The 18,029-nt window shown below is 33.4% G+C and overlaps 5 protein-coding genes across 9 annotated transcripts; 1 reads left to right on the top strand and 4 right to left on the bottom strand.

The window, feature by feature from the left end:
- Positions 1 to 1,924: 1,924 nt before the first annotated feature.
- On the bottom strand, positions 1,925 to 2,341 carry LOC126657099 (2S seed storage albumin protein-like). The gene has a single exon (XM_050351727.1). It carries the CDS (start codon positions 2,339 to 2,341, stop codon positions 1,925 to 1,927), a length of 417 nt encoding a protein of 138 aa, XP_050207684.1.
- Positions 2,342 to 2,593: 252 nt separating this feature from the next.
- Positions 2,594 to 4,739, bottom strand: LOC126655166 (chloroplast envelope quinone oxidoreductase homolog). Of its 2 annotated transcripts, none has more exons than XM_056106489.1 (4): positions 4,527 to 4,739; positions 4,231 to 4,351; positions 3,792 to 3,880; positions 2,594 to 3,460 (listed from the first exon to the last, which is right to left on the bottom strand). In XM_056106489.1, the coding sequence occupies exons 1-4, from the start codon at positions 4,590 to 4,592 to the stop codon at positions 2,768 to 2,770; spliced, it is 969 nt and encodes a 322-aa protein (XP_055962464.1). In that variant the 5' UTR covers positions 4,593 to 4,739; the 3' UTR covers positions 2,594 to 2,767. The 2 variants fall into 2 exon arrangements, with proteins under 2 accessions (XP_055962464.1, XP_050205149.1); XM_050349192.1 differs by having other exon boundaries at positions 4,210 to 4,351; positions 4,527 to 4,738.
- Positions 4,740 to 6,571: 1,832 nt separating this feature from the next.
- LOC126657098 (uncharacterized) lies at positions 6,572 to 7,408 on the top strand. The gene is made up of 3 exons (XM_056103792.1): positions 6,572 to 6,584; positions 6,713 to 7,318; positions 7,371 to 7,408. The coding sequence occupies exons 1-3, from the start codon at positions 6,572 to 6,574 to the stop codon at positions 7,406 to 7,408; spliced, it is 657 nt and encodes a 218-aa protein (XP_055959767.1).
- A 4,980-nt stretch (positions 7,409 to 12,388) lies between these two features.
- On the bottom strand, positions 12,389 to 14,943 carry LOC126655167 (chloroplast envelope quinone oxidoreductase homolog). Its single transcript, XM_050349193.2, has 4 exons — positions 14,737 to 14,943; positions 14,469 to 14,610; positions 14,249 to 14,337; positions 12,389 to 13,241 (listed from the first exon to the last, which is right to left on the bottom strand). The coding sequence occupies exons 1-4, from the start codon at positions 14,800 to 14,802 to the stop codon at positions 12,552 to 12,554; spliced, it is 987 nt and encodes a 328-aa protein (XP_050205150.1). The 5' UTR covers positions 14,803 to 14,943; the 3' UTR covers positions 12,389 to 12,551.
- Positions 14,944 to 15,741: 798 nt separating this feature from the next.
- On the bottom strand, positions 15,742 to 17,341 carry LOC126655168 (uncharacterized). Of its 4 annotated transcripts, none has more exons than XR_008789492.1 (5): positions 17,272 to 17,341; positions 17,092 to 17,173; positions 16,657 to 16,811; positions 16,109 to 16,490; positions 15,742 to 16,005 (listed from the first exon to the last, which is right to left on the bottom strand). XR_008789492.1 is itself a non-coding variant. In XM_056103685.1 (4 exons), exons 3-4 carry the CDS (start codon positions 16,462 to 16,464, stop codon positions 16,002 to 16,004), a joined length of 360 nt encoding a protein of 119 aa, XP_055959660.1. In that variant the 5' UTR covers positions 16,465 to 16,490; positions 16,657 to 16,811; positions 16,886 to 17,059; the 3' UTR covers positions 15,742 to 16,001. The 4 variants fall into 4 exon arrangements, 2 of the variants coding, with proteins under 2 accessions (XP_055959660.1, XP_055959661.1); XR_008789493.1 differs by having other exon boundaries at positions 16,657 to 16,759; XM_056103685.1 differs by lacking the exons at positions 17,092 to 17,173; positions 17,272 to 17,341 and adding an exon at positions 16,886 to 17,059.
- Positions 17,342 to 18,029: the final 688 nt, after the last annotated feature.

Here is an 18,029-nt window from a genome sequence, read left to right as displayed (position 1 = left end):
TCAATTCTACCTTAACGTTGCAATTTACCCTATTTTATATTTTTTCATTTCAATTGTATCCTAAAGCATATTGACCTTTTTTTATATGACAAAAGTTCAAAAACAATTTCTAAATTGACCATTTTTGCATTAGATTAACTTTTTATATTAAATTGAGCATTTTTAAAGAAGTTGTTTTGAATTTTTGTCAAATAAAAAAAGGTTAATTTTATGCTTCAAGGTACAATTGTAATGAAAAAAAATATAAAACAGAGTAAAATTAACAAATTTTCAACGTCAGGATAGGATTGAAAAGGGGATGAAAGGTCGAAATTTTTTTTAAGACATTAAGCAGTAGATTTATTATCAATTCTAACAAAAATATATATCTCAATATAAGATAATAAGCTATTGTTCTAATACTATTGGTTTATTTTTTGAACTATAAAGTTTTAATAAAATAATTACTTTAGTTATAGTTTTCAGTCTGCTTTGTGTATATCAAACTGTTCTACACAAATTTTATGTGTAGTGTTATTTTAAATTAGGCCAAATGAACAAAAAAAAAAACAATTTTTTTTATGAAATTTTCACAAAAATTCACAATTTTCAATTTATTTTGAAATGCATGATTTTATTTTAATAATGTCCAACTATAAAATTTTACTCATATGGTGTATACATAGCACTAATGTGGCATGCACTAGTTTCCAAGTATTAAATCTTGTTTTCACTGTTACAATTTTCATGAAGATTTAAAAATTAAAATTTTATGATGGTGTATTTATGGAATGAGGAGATGTTGGAGAATGAAGCTTTTATTAGAAGTAACGATGATGGTAGTGTTATTGGCGACGATGAAGTCGTAAATGGTGGCCGGAGAAGATTTTTGAAAACAAATTTGTGAAACAATGAGACATATATTGAGAGATTTGAATTAGATTACTTGTATAATTTGGAATCCTAAAAAAATGGATTTTGTTTTTGGGTCATAAGTTAAATTTCATCAAATGAACAATGATATATATCTATATCTATATCTATATATAAAAGCACGGAGGGGGTGGGACAGACAAATTTACTGAATAATCATTTTCAGTTTATTATTAAATTTTTTTTATAGTCATTAACTAATTAATTATTTAATTAATTACTATTATAATTAAAGTCCTAATTAGAATAGGTAGCTAAATTATCTCCAATTTAGATTTTAGTATGTAAAAAATAACTAAATTGTCTCTAAATTAGTAGAAAATACCTATTTTTTAATTTGATTGAATTACAAAATTAAAACACTGTATTTGATCAATATATTATTCTTTAAATTTCATTCTTATTATTTTTAAAGATATTATTAATAATATTAAGTTAATTATTTAATTATGTTTATAATAAAACCTAAAGAAAAATAAATTCAGTATGAAAAAAATTTAATAACCAAATATATTATATTTACTTTTATAAAAATTCTTAACTAATTTAATATTAAATATAAATAAAAATTGATATAATTATAATAAATATGTACATTGACGAGTTACGTTACGAGCCACGTGCGTAGCACGTAATGCGAAACTAGTACAAATAAATTTGTGAAATAAGATTACCATATTTTTCAACTAAGAATCAATATTTTTATAAAAATAAAAAACAGAGTGGAAAAAAATAAAGCATGTTAATAGTATTTGATGCAAACATTTTATTTACATAGAATAATTAAAAATATTTTATTATAGCACTATAGTTTTGTGGATAAAACTAAAAGAAACATGTATCGATCCTTCATAGTTTAATATCATATAACCATAAAAAAGTATATTTCCCCACGATAATATATATGATCATTATAATAGCCAGTGTCTACAAGCTATATGTAGTCACAATCTTTTATTACATTATTGTTATTATTATTATTACGTACTACGTACATCACCATTACTTTCACTTAGAAAATCTCTTGTGATCCAAACTCATCGCATCTGCTTTGTTTCAGCCCGCACATGGATGGCAAGTCCTGAGCCATCCTGTAAGCCTGACTAGGCATTTGGCGCTGTTGCATAGCCATTTTGAGACCCTGGCACATGCACTGGGACTCCAATCCCTGAAGCTGGTTGCAGCAAGCACGAAGATCTTCTTGTTGGTTGTAGTAGCCCCCACGACCCCTCGAGCCCTCCTTGGTAGCTCGTTCCGTCAGAAAATCCCGACAGCGATTCAGATTCTGCTGCTTGCGGACCTGCTCACTACAGCCTTGCTGGCTCGGGTTTTCGTCGTCGATGATCACTGTGGTTCGGTGTATGGAGGCATCGGCCAAGAACAGAAGAGCTATGAAAGTGGCTACAAGGATGGTAAGCTTCGGTGCCATTGTTGATTGAGTGTTGTGGAGGAATATTGCTGGGTGTGAATATTGAAGGGTTACTTATAGAATTGGCGAGGGATTGCATGGTGACTAGTACGTGTTGTTGGATGGGAGTTTTTATTTTGGAAGCTGGTGAGCCCAAAGTTACACGCAGGGCTGGTGCAAGAGCCATATTTATACCTCGGTGGCATGCATTTGGATTTCTTTTAGGTATTATTATAGAATAACAAACGTAACAATATAGTTGCAATAGCCAAATAACAAACAGAATATGCAACATTTACATAAAAATGAGGAGCAAATATAACAAAAACACCAAGATCCAGACATCATATAATACTTCCTTTACATAATACATCCCATATTTTTTATTGAATCTACAAAGGGAATACATTTCATAGAGTACTGTAGTAAATATCTGACTATATTATTTTATGGCTCAACAACGATCTTTCCAGTAGCATGACCATCGATACTCTTAGCCCAAGCATCTTCGGCCTTGCTAAATGCATACTTCGAATCAATAACTACCTTCAGCTTCCCTTCCTTCACTAATTTCGCAAGATAATCCAAATTCTCAGCCTTAACCGTCACCATCATAGGCACGAGCTGCTTCTTCGAGAAGGTCAGTTTCTTGAAAGCAAAAGTCATCATTGCGCTAGCATTTGGGGTGAAATCTATAACCTTCCCATGTTCACTCAAATTAGGCTCAAATGTACTCCAAGGAATCCCCGTGGCGCAGTGTATAACAGCGTCATACTTTCGATCAGATGGGCTCTTCAGCGCTGCTCCCTCAGGAGTCTTGTAATCTAGAACCTCATCAGCCCCTAAACTCTTTACAAATTCAATGTTCCGAGCTCCACACGTGGCTGTTACATGTGTATTTCCGAGTTTTGCTAGCTGAACTGCAAAATGACCAACGCCACCTGAGGCGGCAGTGACCAAAATGTTTGCCTGCTTGCCACTTCCATCAAGCTTGATCCCAGCAATCTGAGTTAAAGCCTGATGGGCTGTGAGACCAGAAATACCAAAGGTTGACCCTTCAGCTGCTGAAACTTCGGGCGGCCTAGCAGCAGTGAGACTCTCCTTGGCCACTGCAAACTCGGCCAGTCCACCTCCCGTATGCTATCAATTAGTAGAGCATAGCATTATTGATACTTGCAAATGAGACGACATGCAAAAGTAAAATAGCATATGCAAATTCACAAATTAGCATCAGTTTGCCTGCGATTCAGAACAAGCAAAACATAAGGGGCTGTAGTGTTGGCAAATGTGCAATTGCTCAAATCTCCACACTCTTGGTTTTGATCAAATTTCAAAGTATTCAAATCCATCAAATTTCAACAGTTAATACAATGATTTGCGTACCGATCAATGATGTTTATCATGCAATCCTGAACTAATAACAGTTAAAAAGAGGGAAATTGCAACGGAATGATTGAGTTTGAGCGCTTACAAAACTGAGATGCGCTACAACTTTATCACCAGGCTGGAAGTTTTTGACTCCTCCTCCAACCTCTACAACTTCTCCTGCCACATCAGTACCTGTTGAAAATATAGTAAAAACTCTTAGAAAAAAGACAAGCAAAGCATCATTTCTAATTGATTATACTAAAGGGTTGCAAGATTATCAGCCTGATTAGTAATTACCCACAAGAAATAGACACTAATCACACGTTTCTCTCACATAATCATAGGCTATGTAGCACGAACACGAACGCCAGAAACGGAACACGTGAACACAAACACGCGAAATGCGTGTCCAAAACGTCATGAAATGTTTTGGAAACGCGACGCGTTGATTGTATGAAGTGTACATGCTACCTCGATCATAGACAAAGCACACAGATACAAATCTCTGACAAATTACTTACAAGGAATGAAAGGGAACCTACGAGGCAAAAAAGGGCGCACCATGCCCTTTTGAATTTTGCAATCAGCTGGATTTAAACTAATTGCTTCCACCCTCAACAAAATCTCATCGTTCTTTGGACTCGGGACTGCTACATCAACATGCTAAAATGCAAAAAATAAAAAGTCAACTTACAATACTCAAAACTTTATACACAACTTACACACTAAGTAATCATAGACTATAGAGTTAACCTGACTAACATGCAGAACAGTGGAAAACTAGCTGTTGTAATTTCTAAACAGATACAAAAATTTAAAATTAATATTAAGAGCTGACCTTCAGAGCGGCAGCTCCTCCACCATAACTATCGTACTGAACAGCGTGCATTAGTTTCGCCGTCATATCCACCGGAAGGAAGTTATACTGATTACTGACGATGGAGATGCTCTGTTCTGTTCTGTTTAAAACAGAGATGATATATAGAAAACAATTGAGAAAATCTCAGTTTATGTGATATTTTAAGCATCCCAAAGTCAGGAACTGAATGTTTAAATATGATATTAGGAAGTAGGATTCTACGTAGAAATCATATTAAATGAATTTACATTATTTTATTTTTATAAACTGAAAGTTGGTGGGATCAAAAACTGAATCTAACCATATAAAATCAAATTGAATCTGACCGAAATTGAGAGTGGATTGATTAAATAATTAGTATGGTCTGATTTAGTTTAAAATTGTTTTCGTTTGGTTTTAGGACTCGGTTCACCGAACCAAATAATTCATAAACCAAACTAGTGAAATTTGGTTTTAATTTTTGTAGAAATGGTTTGGTTTAATATTAGTCATTTACAAATCGAACCTAACCGAAGCATGCCCACTATTAAATAAATATATAAGATAATTTCAATATATACTGTTGAAACAGTTTATAAAATGGAATGAAATTATCGAATAAGTTTTTGGCTTAGTCGCGGTACTAGGTCGTTTTCTTTAAAATGTTTTACGACACTGCTCGAATTGTGCAAAACATACAATTAATTACGGCGTCCCCAAGATAAAATAGCCAAACAATTTCGCTTAACAGCGTAACACCTTTTTGTATTGCTGTCGATTCTCTGTAAGAAAATACCTTAAGGGTCCTTACTTGACCCTCAAGCCTATTTCCTTTCCCGTAATATGGTCTAATTAGGAATCTTATTTTCTATAGGAAGTAAGATATACCTAATTGATTTGGTTATTAAATAGGAGATCCTTTCCTATTATGACTCTACTTTGATGGACGGTTGAGATTAAGTTTTAGGGGAAATCCTAATTGGAATTTCGGTCCTCTCTTCTCCTATATATAGTGCTTTTGGACCATCACAAAATCACACCAACAAACACATAACTAAAAGATATATAGGCAAGAGGAGAGAAACCGAAACTCTTCATTATAGTGTTTATTCTATTATTCAGCATTCGTAATCGCTATGGAAGGAGGTATTCTTCTATCTCTCCTTTATATTAGTCTATTTGTGATTATCATGTTTGTTCAAAGATCTTAGGGTTCATGTAAATTAACTTACATGTGGTATCAGAGCTTAGGTTAACGAACACATGATTGTCCATTAAATTAATAGACGTAAACCAGAATGTATTTATAAGCCTTTTTAATCAGCCGTAATTGTATCGAAAAGAGCTTACTGGTCTTTTTTTTTAATCTTTTACATGATGAACTTATTTTCTAATTAATGATGGAGAAATCAAGTGGTTGTAAATCATTATGCTATTGTTATGGCCATTAATCATTACGTTTTTGGTATGGCTTTGATCGTCACTTATGGCCATTAATAACATAGAATTAGAATATTATTTTGAGAATATAAATTTTAAGTTTCTGTTCACCATATCTTTTGAATTATATGGGATTTATTGTTGGACATATTTTTTTTTTTTAATTTACAGCAAATTGATTTTGTATAGATGATTACAACAAATTGATTCTGTATAGGTAATTGTTGGAATTAATGACTTCAAATTATATACATTTGCTAATTAATTTGAAGAGGTGAATATTGTATTTATTAAATTTGTATGTTAAATTTTAAATTTTGACTATAGTTATGAACTTTTATTATTTAATATTCATAATAAAAAAAAAAGGTTAATGTATTAAACTATACTATTAAATTCAATTAAAGATTATGAATTACATAAAATATTATATTACCATTATTATGATCTATTAGTCAATATATAAATTAATTATCCACAGATAATTAAAAATTATATTTTGATTAATAATAACGAAGTAATATATATAGCCTAAGAAAATCCACAGATTTCTTATGGATCTAATTAAAGAAAAATATATTACTTAATTATGCATGATGAATATAATGACTTTTAATGGTATTATTTTTAGAATTTATAGTGACGTCCCACAAGAGCACTATATTTTCTTGTCATATATATTCAAATTTTATGTGTTGTTTATGTTTTAAATGCCTTAAAATTTAATGTATCTCTACAAATTGCAGCATCTTTTCCTGCGCATTTGTCATCATCTGTCTCATCTGTCCCACTTCTCACGGGAATCAACTTATCAGAATGGAAAGAAAAAGTTGAATTCACCTTGGGAGTACTTGATCTGGATTTGGCTCTTCAAATTGAAGAGCCAGCTCCTCTTACAGAAACAAGTAATGATGAACAAAAAGCTCTCCATAAAGCTTGGGAGAAGTCTAACAGATTGAGCCTTATGTTTTTACGTATGACAATTGCTAGCAACATCAAAACTTCCCTACCTAAACCGGTAAATGCTAAGGATTATTTACAAGTAATAGAAGATCGGTTTAAGACTGCAGACAAACCCCTTGCGGGGAAACTTATGGCAGATCTTACAACCATGAAGTTTGATGGCACACTCTCAATGCATGATCATGTCATTGAGATGACAAACCTTGCGGCAAAGCTAAAGAATTTAGGAATGATGGTGGACGATTCTTTTCTCGTTCAGTTTATCCTAAATTCTTTGCCTTCTCAGTATGGACCTTTCCAAATTCATTACAACGCCATTAAGGATAAATGGACGGTGAATGAGTTGGCTAATAAATTGGTTCAAGAAGAGGGCAGGCTAAACCAACAAGGTATTAAGGTTGCACATCTTGTCCAAGGAGCTGGATCTAAAGTTGGGAAAAGGCATAACTCAAGCCATAAAAGAGCACCACCCAAAATGAATGATTCTAATCAATCAAAAGAGAAGAAGGCAAAGAAAGATGGCAGGTGCAATTTTTGCAATAAACCTGGACACTTTCAGAAAGATTGCCAAAAACGAAAGGAATGGTTCGAAAAGAAAGGTAACCCCATGGGTTTCGTAAGCTTTTTTGAATCAAACTTTTCTTATGTTACCTCTCATGCTTGGTGGATAGATTCTGGTGCTAATGTTCATGTTTCAAATTCCATGCAGGGATTTCTTACGACCCAAACCATAAGCCCAAGTGAAAACTTTTTATTTATGGGAAACCGAGACAAAGCGCCAGTTGAAGCTATTGGCACTTATCGTCTTATTTTGGATAGTGGATTTCAGTTAGATTTATTTCAAACTCTTTATGTTCCATCTATTTCTCGTAATTTAGTTTCAGTAAGTAAACTTGATAGTGCTGGTTTTAAAGTTAATCATGGAGATGGTTGTTTTAATTTATTTTTAAATTCTAGCCGTATTGGTTCTGGAATTCTAATTGATGGACTTTATAGATTTAATCTTGCTAGTCAAATTTCTGAAACCCATCTCACCCTGCATACTAATGGTGAAACAAAACATAAGTCGTCTAAAAACGACTCTTATTTCTTGTGGCATAAAAGGCTGGGACACATTTCCAGTGAAAGAATAAAGCGATTGGTAAAAGATGAAATTCTTCCAAGTCTTGATTTTACCAATCATAAAGCATGTGTAGATTGCATTAAAGGAAAGCAAACTAAACATACAAAGAAAGGAGCCACAAGAAGTACACAGCTTCTTGAAATCATACATACAGATATTTGTGGACCCTTCGACGTTCCAACGTTTGGAGGTGAGAAGTATTTCATTACTTTTATCGACGATTTCTCACGTTATTGTTATCTCTATTTATTGCATGAAAAATCTCAGTCTGTGGACGCTGTACAAGTGTTCATAACTGAAGTTGAAAGGCAATTAGATAGAAAAGTGAAAATCATAAGATCAGATAGAGGTGGTGAATTTTATGGAAGGTATGATGAAACAGGACAACATCCTGGACCTTTTGCAAAACTTCTCCAAAAACTTGGAATTGTTGCCCAATACACAACGCCTGGTTCTCCATGGCAGAATGGTGTAGCTGAAAGGCGAAATCGTACTTATATGGGAATGGTTAGATCCATGATGAGTCATGCCAATTTACCAATATCTTTGTGGATGGATGCTTTACGAACAGCTGTTTACATTTTAAATCGGGTTCCTAGCAAAGCAGTTCCAAAGACCCCTTTTGAACTGTGGAAAGGCTGGAAACCTAGTTTAAAACATCTCCAAATTTGGGGATGCCCAGCTGAGGCTCGAATTTATAACCCACATGAAAAGAAATTGGACTTCAGAACGATCAGTGGTTACTTTATTGGTTACCCTGAGAAGTCCAAAGGATAGGTTTTATTGTCCCAACCATAGTACAAGAATTGTTGAAACCGGAAATGCTAGATTCTATGAAAATGGCAAAATCAGTGGGAGTGATAAAGTACAAGATGTGATCATTCAGGAAATAAGGGTACCTATCCCTTTACCCTTAATTCCGAAAGGTGTTGGAAATCTCCGAATTGTCGAACAAATTGACAATGAGGAATACCCAAACAATGATCCACAACTCCATAATGAGATTATTGCCAATAATGATCATATGGCTGAAGCACCAGAGGAACCAGCATTAAGAAGATCTACTCGTGAGAGAAGATCAGCTATTTCCGATGATTACTTGCTTTACCAAGTAGAATCTGATATTGGGATTATTAAAGATCCGATTTCATACAAACAAGCCCTTAAAGATGTTAATTCTAATAAATGGATTGATGCCATGAAAGATGAATTAAAATCTATGGCTGAAAATGAAGTCTGGGACGTTGTTCAATTGCCTACAGGATATAAGCCAGTCGGGTGTAAATGGGTCTTCAAGACCAAATGCGACTGCAATGGCAATATTGAACGACATAAAGCTAGACTTGTAGCCAAAGGTTTTAATCAGAAAGAAGGCATTGATTATACTGAGACTTTTTCCCCAGTGTCCAGGAAAGACTCTCTTAGAATTATCTTGGCATTAGTAGCTCATTATGATCTCGAGTTACATCAAATGGATGTGAAAACCGCCTTTCTTAATGGAGACTTGCAAGAAGAAGTCTACATGCGTCAACCTGAAGGCTTCATTATCGTTACTTATTTGAGAACTTTGAAATGAAAGATATGGGCGAGGCATCCTATGTGATTGGAATAGAGATATTCCGTGATAGATCACTTGGAATTTTGGGACTGTCTCAGAAAGCCTATATTGATAAAGTTCTTGAAAGATTTGGCATGATGACATGTTCTTCTAGTGTTGTTCCATTGCATAAAGGAGACAAACTTGATCTTGATCAATGTCCGCAGAATGAATTGGAACGTAAAGAAATGGAAAGTTATCCTTATGCTTCACTTGTTGGGAGTTTGATGTATGCACAAGTTTGCACGAGACCTGACATTAGCCATGCAGTTGGCATGTTAGGCAGATTTCAGAGTAACCCAGGACTCGCTCATTGGAAAGCTGCAAAGAAAGTGTTGAGATATTTAAAAGGAACAAGAAATTACATGCTCACATATAGAAAATCAACACATCTACAGATGGTTGGATTTTCTGATTCAGATTTTGGTGGATGTTTAGATTCTAGACACTGCACTCTTGGCTATGTGTACCTCTTATCTGGAGGTGCAATATCATGGAAAAGCCAGAAATCTGAGTTGCTCTATACATCTACTATGGAAGCTGAATATGTGGCATGTTTTGAGGCTGCAAATCAAGGAGCATGGTTGCGAAATTTTGTCTCTCAGTTCGGGGCTTTGAGCTTCATCTCTAAGCCTTTGACTATTTACTGTGACAATAATGCTGCAATCCAATTCTCCAAGCATGATCGGATATCTAAGGGAGCCAAACACATGGACCTTAAATATCTATCACTGAAACAAGATGTTAGAAGAGGAAAGTTTGTCATTAATCACTTAGGCACGAATGATATGGTTGCAGACATATTTACGAAAGGACTACCTCCAAAGCCTTTTCAGAAACACACTGAAAGTATGGGCCTTGAAGATAGCTCCTAGTTATTACTTTTCTGACCATTTATTATGCCTGTATTTGACATTTATTATTGAGCTCTTAATAGAATTCTACATCTTTTCCATTCTGTTTTCCATTGTGTACACATATTATTTTTTGGACTAACGATAACAGAATTCGTCTTTTAAGACATTATGGGACCATTATGAAAACTCCTGATAATGGCCTAATTATGATAGTTGTTAATGACGTGGTACATGGAAGGAAGCATGTTGCAAAATGATGTAACCGCCATGATTCACATTAACTACTAGATTAATCAAGGCACTTATGACAACCGACTAAAGACAGGTTTATCTTTTTATGCGCGCCTTATGATTTCTAATGAAAATATTAATGAATATTCCTAAAGACCAAGTGGGAGACTGTAAGAAAATACCTTAAGGGTCCTTACTTGACCCTCAAGCCTATTTCCTTTCCCGTAATATGGTCTAATTAGGAATCTTATTTTCTATAGGAAGTAAGATATACCTAATTGATTTGGTTATTAAATAGGAGATCCTTTCCTATTATGACTCTACTTTGATGGACGGTTGAGATTAAGTTTTAGGGGAAACCCTAATTGGAATTTCGGTCCTCTCTTCTCCTATATATAGTGCTTTTGGACCATCACAAAATCACACCAACAAACACATAACTAAAAGATATATAGGCAAGAGGAGAGCAACCGAAACTCTTCATTATAGTGTTTATTCTATTATTCAGCATTCGTAATCGCTATGGAAGGAGGTATTCTTCTATCTCTCCTTTATATTAGTCTATTTGTGATTATCATGTTTGTTCAAAGATCTTAGGGTTCATGTAAATTAACTTACATTCTCTAGCTTATTCGTCTATTTGCAAAGCGGTTCTTTTCTACAAGGACTACAACAAGGGTTTTGATTATTCAGCTAATGATGTTTATAGAAATTTAATTTTTTTTTGTAATTATTCGTAGCTCTGTCTTTCTCGCAAAGACTTTTTGCCTTCCACTGCTTTGTGGTTGAGCTAATTCAATAATCATTTATCCAAAAAAACTGTGTAAAATTGTTTGTTTAAACCAAATGAGGTAGATGAAGTAATATAGAAAAATAATTCAAACGGTAATAATTTCAAACAGTAATAAAATCAATAACGTTAATGAAACGTTTTGGAAATTAATAATGAAAAAAAATCATGGGATGATGTTGACAAAATAAAACTTTTAACTTCCAAAAATTAAAAGACATAATAAATGCCACGAACCGAACCAGAATAGACCAATGGACGGACGGCGCACGTTTGGTAAATCGGAAAGAATCTAACAAAAACAAACTTTTAATCCATCCATTTTTTATTGCCATGTCAGGTGAGTTTAAAAAGATAATTTATTTTTTTGAATAATAAAAAAAAAGATAAGTTAAAAGACATTATATAGCATTACTCATAAAATAATGGCATGGAAGCAAAAACTTGAATAGAGCGGTTCACTTCAACTACTGTCATACATCATTGACTAAAAAGAACAAACATAACATGCATGAATGATGGGTTTTTGATATTTGGGCGCCTAATTTCCATTGTTGTACCTCTTTCGGAATTATTTCCAAAAGAGTACCTAGTCACACATGTTCCGCATTCTAGAAATGCGGAACATGTGGGGTTCCGCATTCATAGAATGCGGAACACCACTAATTTGGGTCAAAATTAGTGGTGTTCCATGTTCCGCATTCCTAGAATGCTGAACATGTGGGACCCGACACTTTTTCGGAATTATTTCCGAAAGAGACACTGATCCGGAAATTTGGATGCCTTTAAGGCACCCAAATATCAAAAACCCATCAATTATCAAGATTAACAAACATAACAATATAGTTGCAAGAGCCAAAAAAAACAAACATAATATTCAACATTTACATGAAAATGAAGAGGAAAACAAACATAACAGCATAATGTTTTCTTTACTGTACAGACATCCCATATCTTTTATTAAATCTACATAGCCAAACACACACCAAACCATTGACTATAGTAAACATTTGACAATATTATTTTAAGGCTCAACAACAATCTTTCCAGTAGCATGGCCATCGATACTCTTAGCCCAAGCATCCTCAGCCTTGCTTAATGCATACTTCGAATCAATAACTACCTTCAGCTTCCCTTCTTTCACCAATTTCACGAGATAATCCAAGTTCTCGGCCTTAACAGTCACCAGCATTGGCACGAGCTGCTTCTTCGAGAAAGTAAGTTTCTTAAAAGCAAAGGTCATCATGGCGCTAGCATTTGGGGTGAAATCTATAACCTTCCCGTGTTCACTCAAATTAGGCTCAAATGTACTCCAAGGAATCCCTGTGGCGCAGTGGATGACTGCGTCGTACTTCCGACCAGATGGGCTCTTCAGCGCTGCTCCCTCTGGAGTTTTGTAATCGAGAACCTCATCTGCCCCTAAATTCTTCACAAAATCAATGTTTCTGGCTCCACATGTGGCTGTCACGTGTGTATTTCCAAGTTTTGCTAGCTGAACTGCAAAATGACCCACGCCACCTGAGGCGGCAGTGACCAAAATATTTGCCTCATGGCCACTTCCATCAAGCTTGATCCCCGCAATCTGAGTCAAAGCCTGATGGGCTGTCAGACCAGCAATACTTAAGGTCGACCCTTCAGCTGCTGAAACTTCAGGTGGCCTAGCAACAGTGAGACTCTCCTTGGCCACTGCAAACTCGGCCAGTCCACCTCCCGTCTGTTATATGTAGAACATAGCATTATTGATACTAGAAAATGAGACGGCATATAAAAAATGAAAAAGTAGTAAGTAAAATTCACAAATTAGCATCAGTTTCCTTGTGCTTCAGAGCAAGTAAAATGTTTGAACTTCAAAACATAAGGGGCTTAAGAGTTAGCGAAGGTTCAATTGCTCAAATATCCAAAATTTTGGTTTTAATGATCACGCACAGCACCACAAGAAAGTTTGATATCATCAACTATACTGGTGTGATCCAATTAAATTTCAAAGTAATCAAATCCCTGAATAATGTAGTACCATAAAAATGATTTTACATGTGATCATCAAAAAATTAACTACCACTGCTTACGGCTGAAAAACCAGGTAAAAGAACATGGCATTTCCAAGTAATATCAATACTCTACAAAATGCAGAGAAACATGGTTTGTAGAATTTAAAATCAAGGCACCTAGTTTGGATAGCATAACCTCTTAGACACAGAAAAGGCTTCAGCTTATTTGTTTATCCATGGATGCAGATGATTGGTACCATAATATTATGATAAACCTTTCCGATTCAGTTGGACACGAGAATTCATCTAAAACAAGTAAATTAACTTCATTTTTGGGAGGACTCAGTTGTCATGAAGCAGGAAAGGATGAGTAATAATTGACGTCAAACGGTCAATTCTGGTATGGCAGGATTTAAGATTCCCATGAATTGCCACTCGGGGGATCGGTAGTAACCTAGGCAAATATATAATTTTATATACGGAACTCATTTTTTCTTCAGCTAGAATTTCAGACATACAGTATCCGACTCTTCTTCCCCAAAATCCGTTTCCCCCAAACCCAAACTACCCTTTCTATTTCTGATCCGCATTGACTCACTGAAGACCAAATATTTCATACAATGATTTTCCTATCAACCATTGATGTTTTCTTGCAACTCTAAGGTAAATTCTGAACCAGTAATACTGTAAAAGTTAAAAAGAGGAAACCGTTATGCAATGATTGAGCGCTTACAGAACCAAGATGCGCTACAACTTTATCACCAGCTTGAAAGTTTTTGACTCCCGCTCCAACCTCTATAACTTCTCCTGCCACATCCGTACCTGTGGAAAACATCGTAAACATCATTTCAAAGCTTTGCATCAACTCATAATATCAATATACTTGTTTGTGCATATATATTCATGCTCTAATACACTCACTAACCATAACACATTTCTGATCAATAACTTACAGGGTATGAAAGGGAATCGACGAGGCAAAATCGGGCGAATCATGCCCTTCTGAATTTTCCAATCAACAGGGTTTATACTAGTTGCTTCCAACTTCAACAAAATCTCATCTTTTTTTGGAACTGGAACTGGTACATCAACATGCTACAAACAAAAATGAACACCAAACATAAACTTTATACACATCCTACGCACAAAAATTACATAAGTAATCACAGAAATTAACCTAACTAACAAATTACTTAAGTAATCAAAGAAATTTAAAAATACCTTTAAAGCAGCAGCTCCTCCGCCATAACTATCGTACTGAACAGCGTGCATAAGTTTCGCCGCCATTTTCTGCTGGAATGAAGATCAAACTGACCCCGTTTGAAAGAGAAAGTGAACTAAGTAATGCTGTAAGATGGAGATATTCTGTTCGGTGGCTTTTGTTTGTAGTGATACTGAGAAAATGTGAGAAAATCTTAATTTGCGTGAATACGACAATATCCCCCAAGTCAGGAACCGCGTTTACGAGTGTCATACGATACGACTTATCGTCTCGTCTTGACACGACTGTAGTGTGTCATGCTATAAATAAACGATGTCCCATCTGCCGGAACAAAGGCCAAATCCATTTTCAGGCCCTTGTGCTTTTATTTTTTTATTTATCTGACCCTCTTCTAAACTTCTATGTTTATTAGATCCCTGTATTTCACGAATTTTATTTAAGTCTTTTTTTTATGGAATCACCATGAAAAATTAATTCATATCCCAAAACAAACTATAATAATGGACACTTAATTATTTTATAATCAAACCCAAATATTTATAAATCAAATCGAGATAATTAATTGATTTCTTCGATTAATTAACCAAATAGTCAATTATTTTGACTTTTACATGATGAAAAATAGGATTGTACACAAGAATCAGTTATCATAAAACGTCAATTATAGCAAAAATATGCCACGAAAAAATATGGAATACAATTATTAAAAGAACAAAATTTTTCTACAAACCAAGTCAGTCCTGCTACCATATATGTGTTCACTGTTGATAAGCTATATAATGAAAAAAAAACAAATTTGAGAAAAATATACCACTTTCATCCTTATAGTTTTTTGTAAATTTTATTTTAATTCTTTAGTATAGCTTTTAATATATTTTATTAGCACTTTATCATAAATGAAAAATAAAAAAATGAAAAATTAATTCATATCTCAATAATTAAATAAAGTTATATTATATATATAGCTTTTAAGTTATATTATATACTAGCATAATACTCGCGCTACGCTGCGGAGTCTCATTTTCATTATATAAAACTATATATTACAGCAAAAAAGTTTATTATAAACCGTATATACAATAATATATACATCTACACACACATCACAAACAAAATTTACATTTATATATGCATATATGTACACCACAAAAAGAACTAACTTGAACTTGAAATTTTTTAGTCTTCATGTTCTTTTTCGTCACGGTCATGCTTGCTCGTTTTTTCTTGCTCTATTTTCCCGCTTCCTTCTTCTTTATTTTTTCCTTTATCTTGAAGGCTGTATTCACAAAATAGTAAAACAAAATTAAATACATTATATTATTATGTATTAACTTAAATTTTAAATATAATATTATATTATAATTATATTACCTGATTTTAAGTCGCTTGCTTGATGACTCATGTATAGATTCAGTGTTGATCGGCGTAAATACTAACGAAGCCTGAGAAACTTCAGTTATTGGCATTATTGAACTTTCAGAATATTCAGTCAATTCATCATTTGGAAAGATTTCAGTGACTTTCAATGTAAGATTCGCGACATTCAGCTCTTGTCTGGCGATGATAATTTGAAATATCTTTGCGATTCCGATTAGATTTTGAAGTGCCTGTGGAAAGAATGCTTCTCGCTCGTGTTGGTCACTGATTGTTTGTAGGAGTAATATCTGAATTGGCAGTCCAATTAACTCTTCTGCAATTTTTCCAAACACTAAAGATGTCTGTATCATCTTGAACTATTAAATTCAACTTGTACCTGAAAGTAATAAAATATGGATTCATATTTTTTTTTATTATTACAATATTAATGTATAATTTACTCGAAATTATATTTTTATTGTCTAATACTATAAACATAATATAAGAATTATATTATCTTTTATATGTATTTAATAAAAAAATTAAAAAGTTAATACTTTTACCAGTTAATTGGATCACTTGGTATACCACATTTGATTCAGAGTGTTTTGTCTTGATGTGTTTTTATACCGCTGTAACACTTTGGACATGCTCTATACCACCATCCTGTAGTTGTATCAATATCGATTATTGTTGCTTTGCATGTGAATCGAACTCCCTAATGAAATATCGTCTGAGTTAAATATAAATATTTATGTATGTAATATTTTTATATATTAAGGATATTTATACCTTATGTTCATTTGTGTTTATGTTATACAACTCCGTTAGATTTTTTCTGTTTGATTTGGCTCTTTCTTGTAGACTAATTGTTGATATCGTCGGATCGATAATCAATATTTCTTTTTCTTCAAATAGTAGCCTGCGTGACAAAAAAAACTTTGTAACTCAATATGTCATAATTTTACTATTTAGAACAATAATAGAAAAAAACTTACATATTTTTCAGCTGAACGACCTCAAGAATATTTAAGTTCACATAATATGTCGTAGCTGAGCAAGCCGATAATGTTAAAGCACCTATTGATAATTTGAACATAAATACAATATGTTTTTTTATTAATCAAGTTAATATATAGATTTGAAAATTGAGAAATATAATTTTAAAAATTACGTACCACCATAGGTTCTAACAGCAGCTACGGCAATGATCATTATAATATGGTCTTTTTTCTGTTCTTCAATAATAACATCTTCATTAAATTTATCAACCATAGTTCCCCAAAAAGTCACAACAATTTCATTTTTCCTGTAAAAAAAAATTAATTATATAAATCAGAAAAAAAATATAAATGAAATCATTATAAAATTGAATTGAAGTAATTACCTTTCATCTCGAATTCGTAGATCACGTTTTTTTAGTCATTTGCTTCCTTGTTTATGTGTTAGTGGAATGACTCATTGCTATTAATTCTCCGATGTAATCTACAATGTTTATAATTTTAATTATATAATTATTTGTTTTCAAATATAACATCATACTTTTTATTACTATATTTATATTTTACGGCATATTAGAAATATAAACCATACCTGTCAGATATAAGTCATGGTCTATCCTTTCTCTCAAATCTTCATATTTAACGAAGCGAAACTTTTCAAAAGGGATAAGATCCTGAGAATTATGAATGCGTCGCACAAATGTGTTTTTTGCCACTTGAATAGCTGTCACGACCCAAATTAGTGAGCCGAGACCGGCGCTAGGGAATGAGAGTGTTAGCTCTAAAACCCGTAGCAAGCCTAAAACCACTAATAATTTTTCGCATTTAAAAACATATTATTATATATATATAGAATATTTTCAGAAAACTCTTTTAGATAACATACTTATAAATATCAAAGTATTATATTAGAGTTTACATTTAAAATACAATCG

Source organism: Mercurialis annua, linkage group LG7 (genome assembly GCF_937616625.2).
Source record: "Mercurialis annua linkage group LG7, ddMerAnnu1.2, whole genome shotgun sequence".
Lineage (NCBI taxonomy): Eukaryota > Viridiplantae > Streptophyta > Magnoliopsida > Malpighiales > Euphorbiaceae > Mercurialis > Mercurialis annua.
The sequence above is the reverse complement of the archived record's forward strand: the minus strand, read 5'-3'. Positions and strand labels throughout refer to the sequence as shown.

Coding starts and splice junctions, on each gene's coding strand:
- LOC126655166 (XM_050349192.1), bottom strand. CDS start 4,592: ATGACGGCGAAACTAATGCACGCTGTTCAGTACGATAGTTATGGTGGA. Junction 4,352..4,526: donor GAGGAGCTGCCGCTCTGAAG/GTCAGCTCTTAA, acceptor TTTGCATTTTAG/CATGTTGATGTAGCAGTCCC. Junction 3,461..3,791: donor TTGTAGCGCATCTCAGTTTT/GTAAGCGCTCAA, acceptor ACTAATTGATAG/CATACGGGAGGTGGACTGGC.
- LOC126657098 (XM_056103792.1), top strand. Junction 7,319..7,370: donor GGGCAGGCTAAACCAACAAG/GTATTAAGGTTG, acceptor AGTTGGGAAAAG/GCATAACTCAAGCCATAAAA.
- LOC126657099 (XM_050351727.1), bottom strand. CDS start 2,341: ATGGCACCGAAGCTTACCATCCTTGTAGCCACTTTCATAGCTCTTCTG.
- LOC126655167 (XM_050349193.2), bottom strand. CDS start 14,802: ATGGCGGCGAAACTTATGCACGCTGTTCAGTACGATAGTTATGGCGGA. Junction 14,611..14,736: donor GAGGAGCTGCTGCTTTAAAG/GTATTTTTAAAT, acceptor TTTTGTTTGTAG/CATGTTGATGTACCAGTTCC. Junction 13,242..14,248: donor TTGTAGCGCATCTTGGTTCT/GTAAGCGCTCAA, acceptor TACATATAACAG/ACGGGAGGTGGACTGGCCGA.
- LOC126655168 (XM_056103685.1), bottom strand. CDS start 16,464: ATGATACAGACATCTTTAGTGTTTGGAAAAATTGCAGAAGAGTTAATT.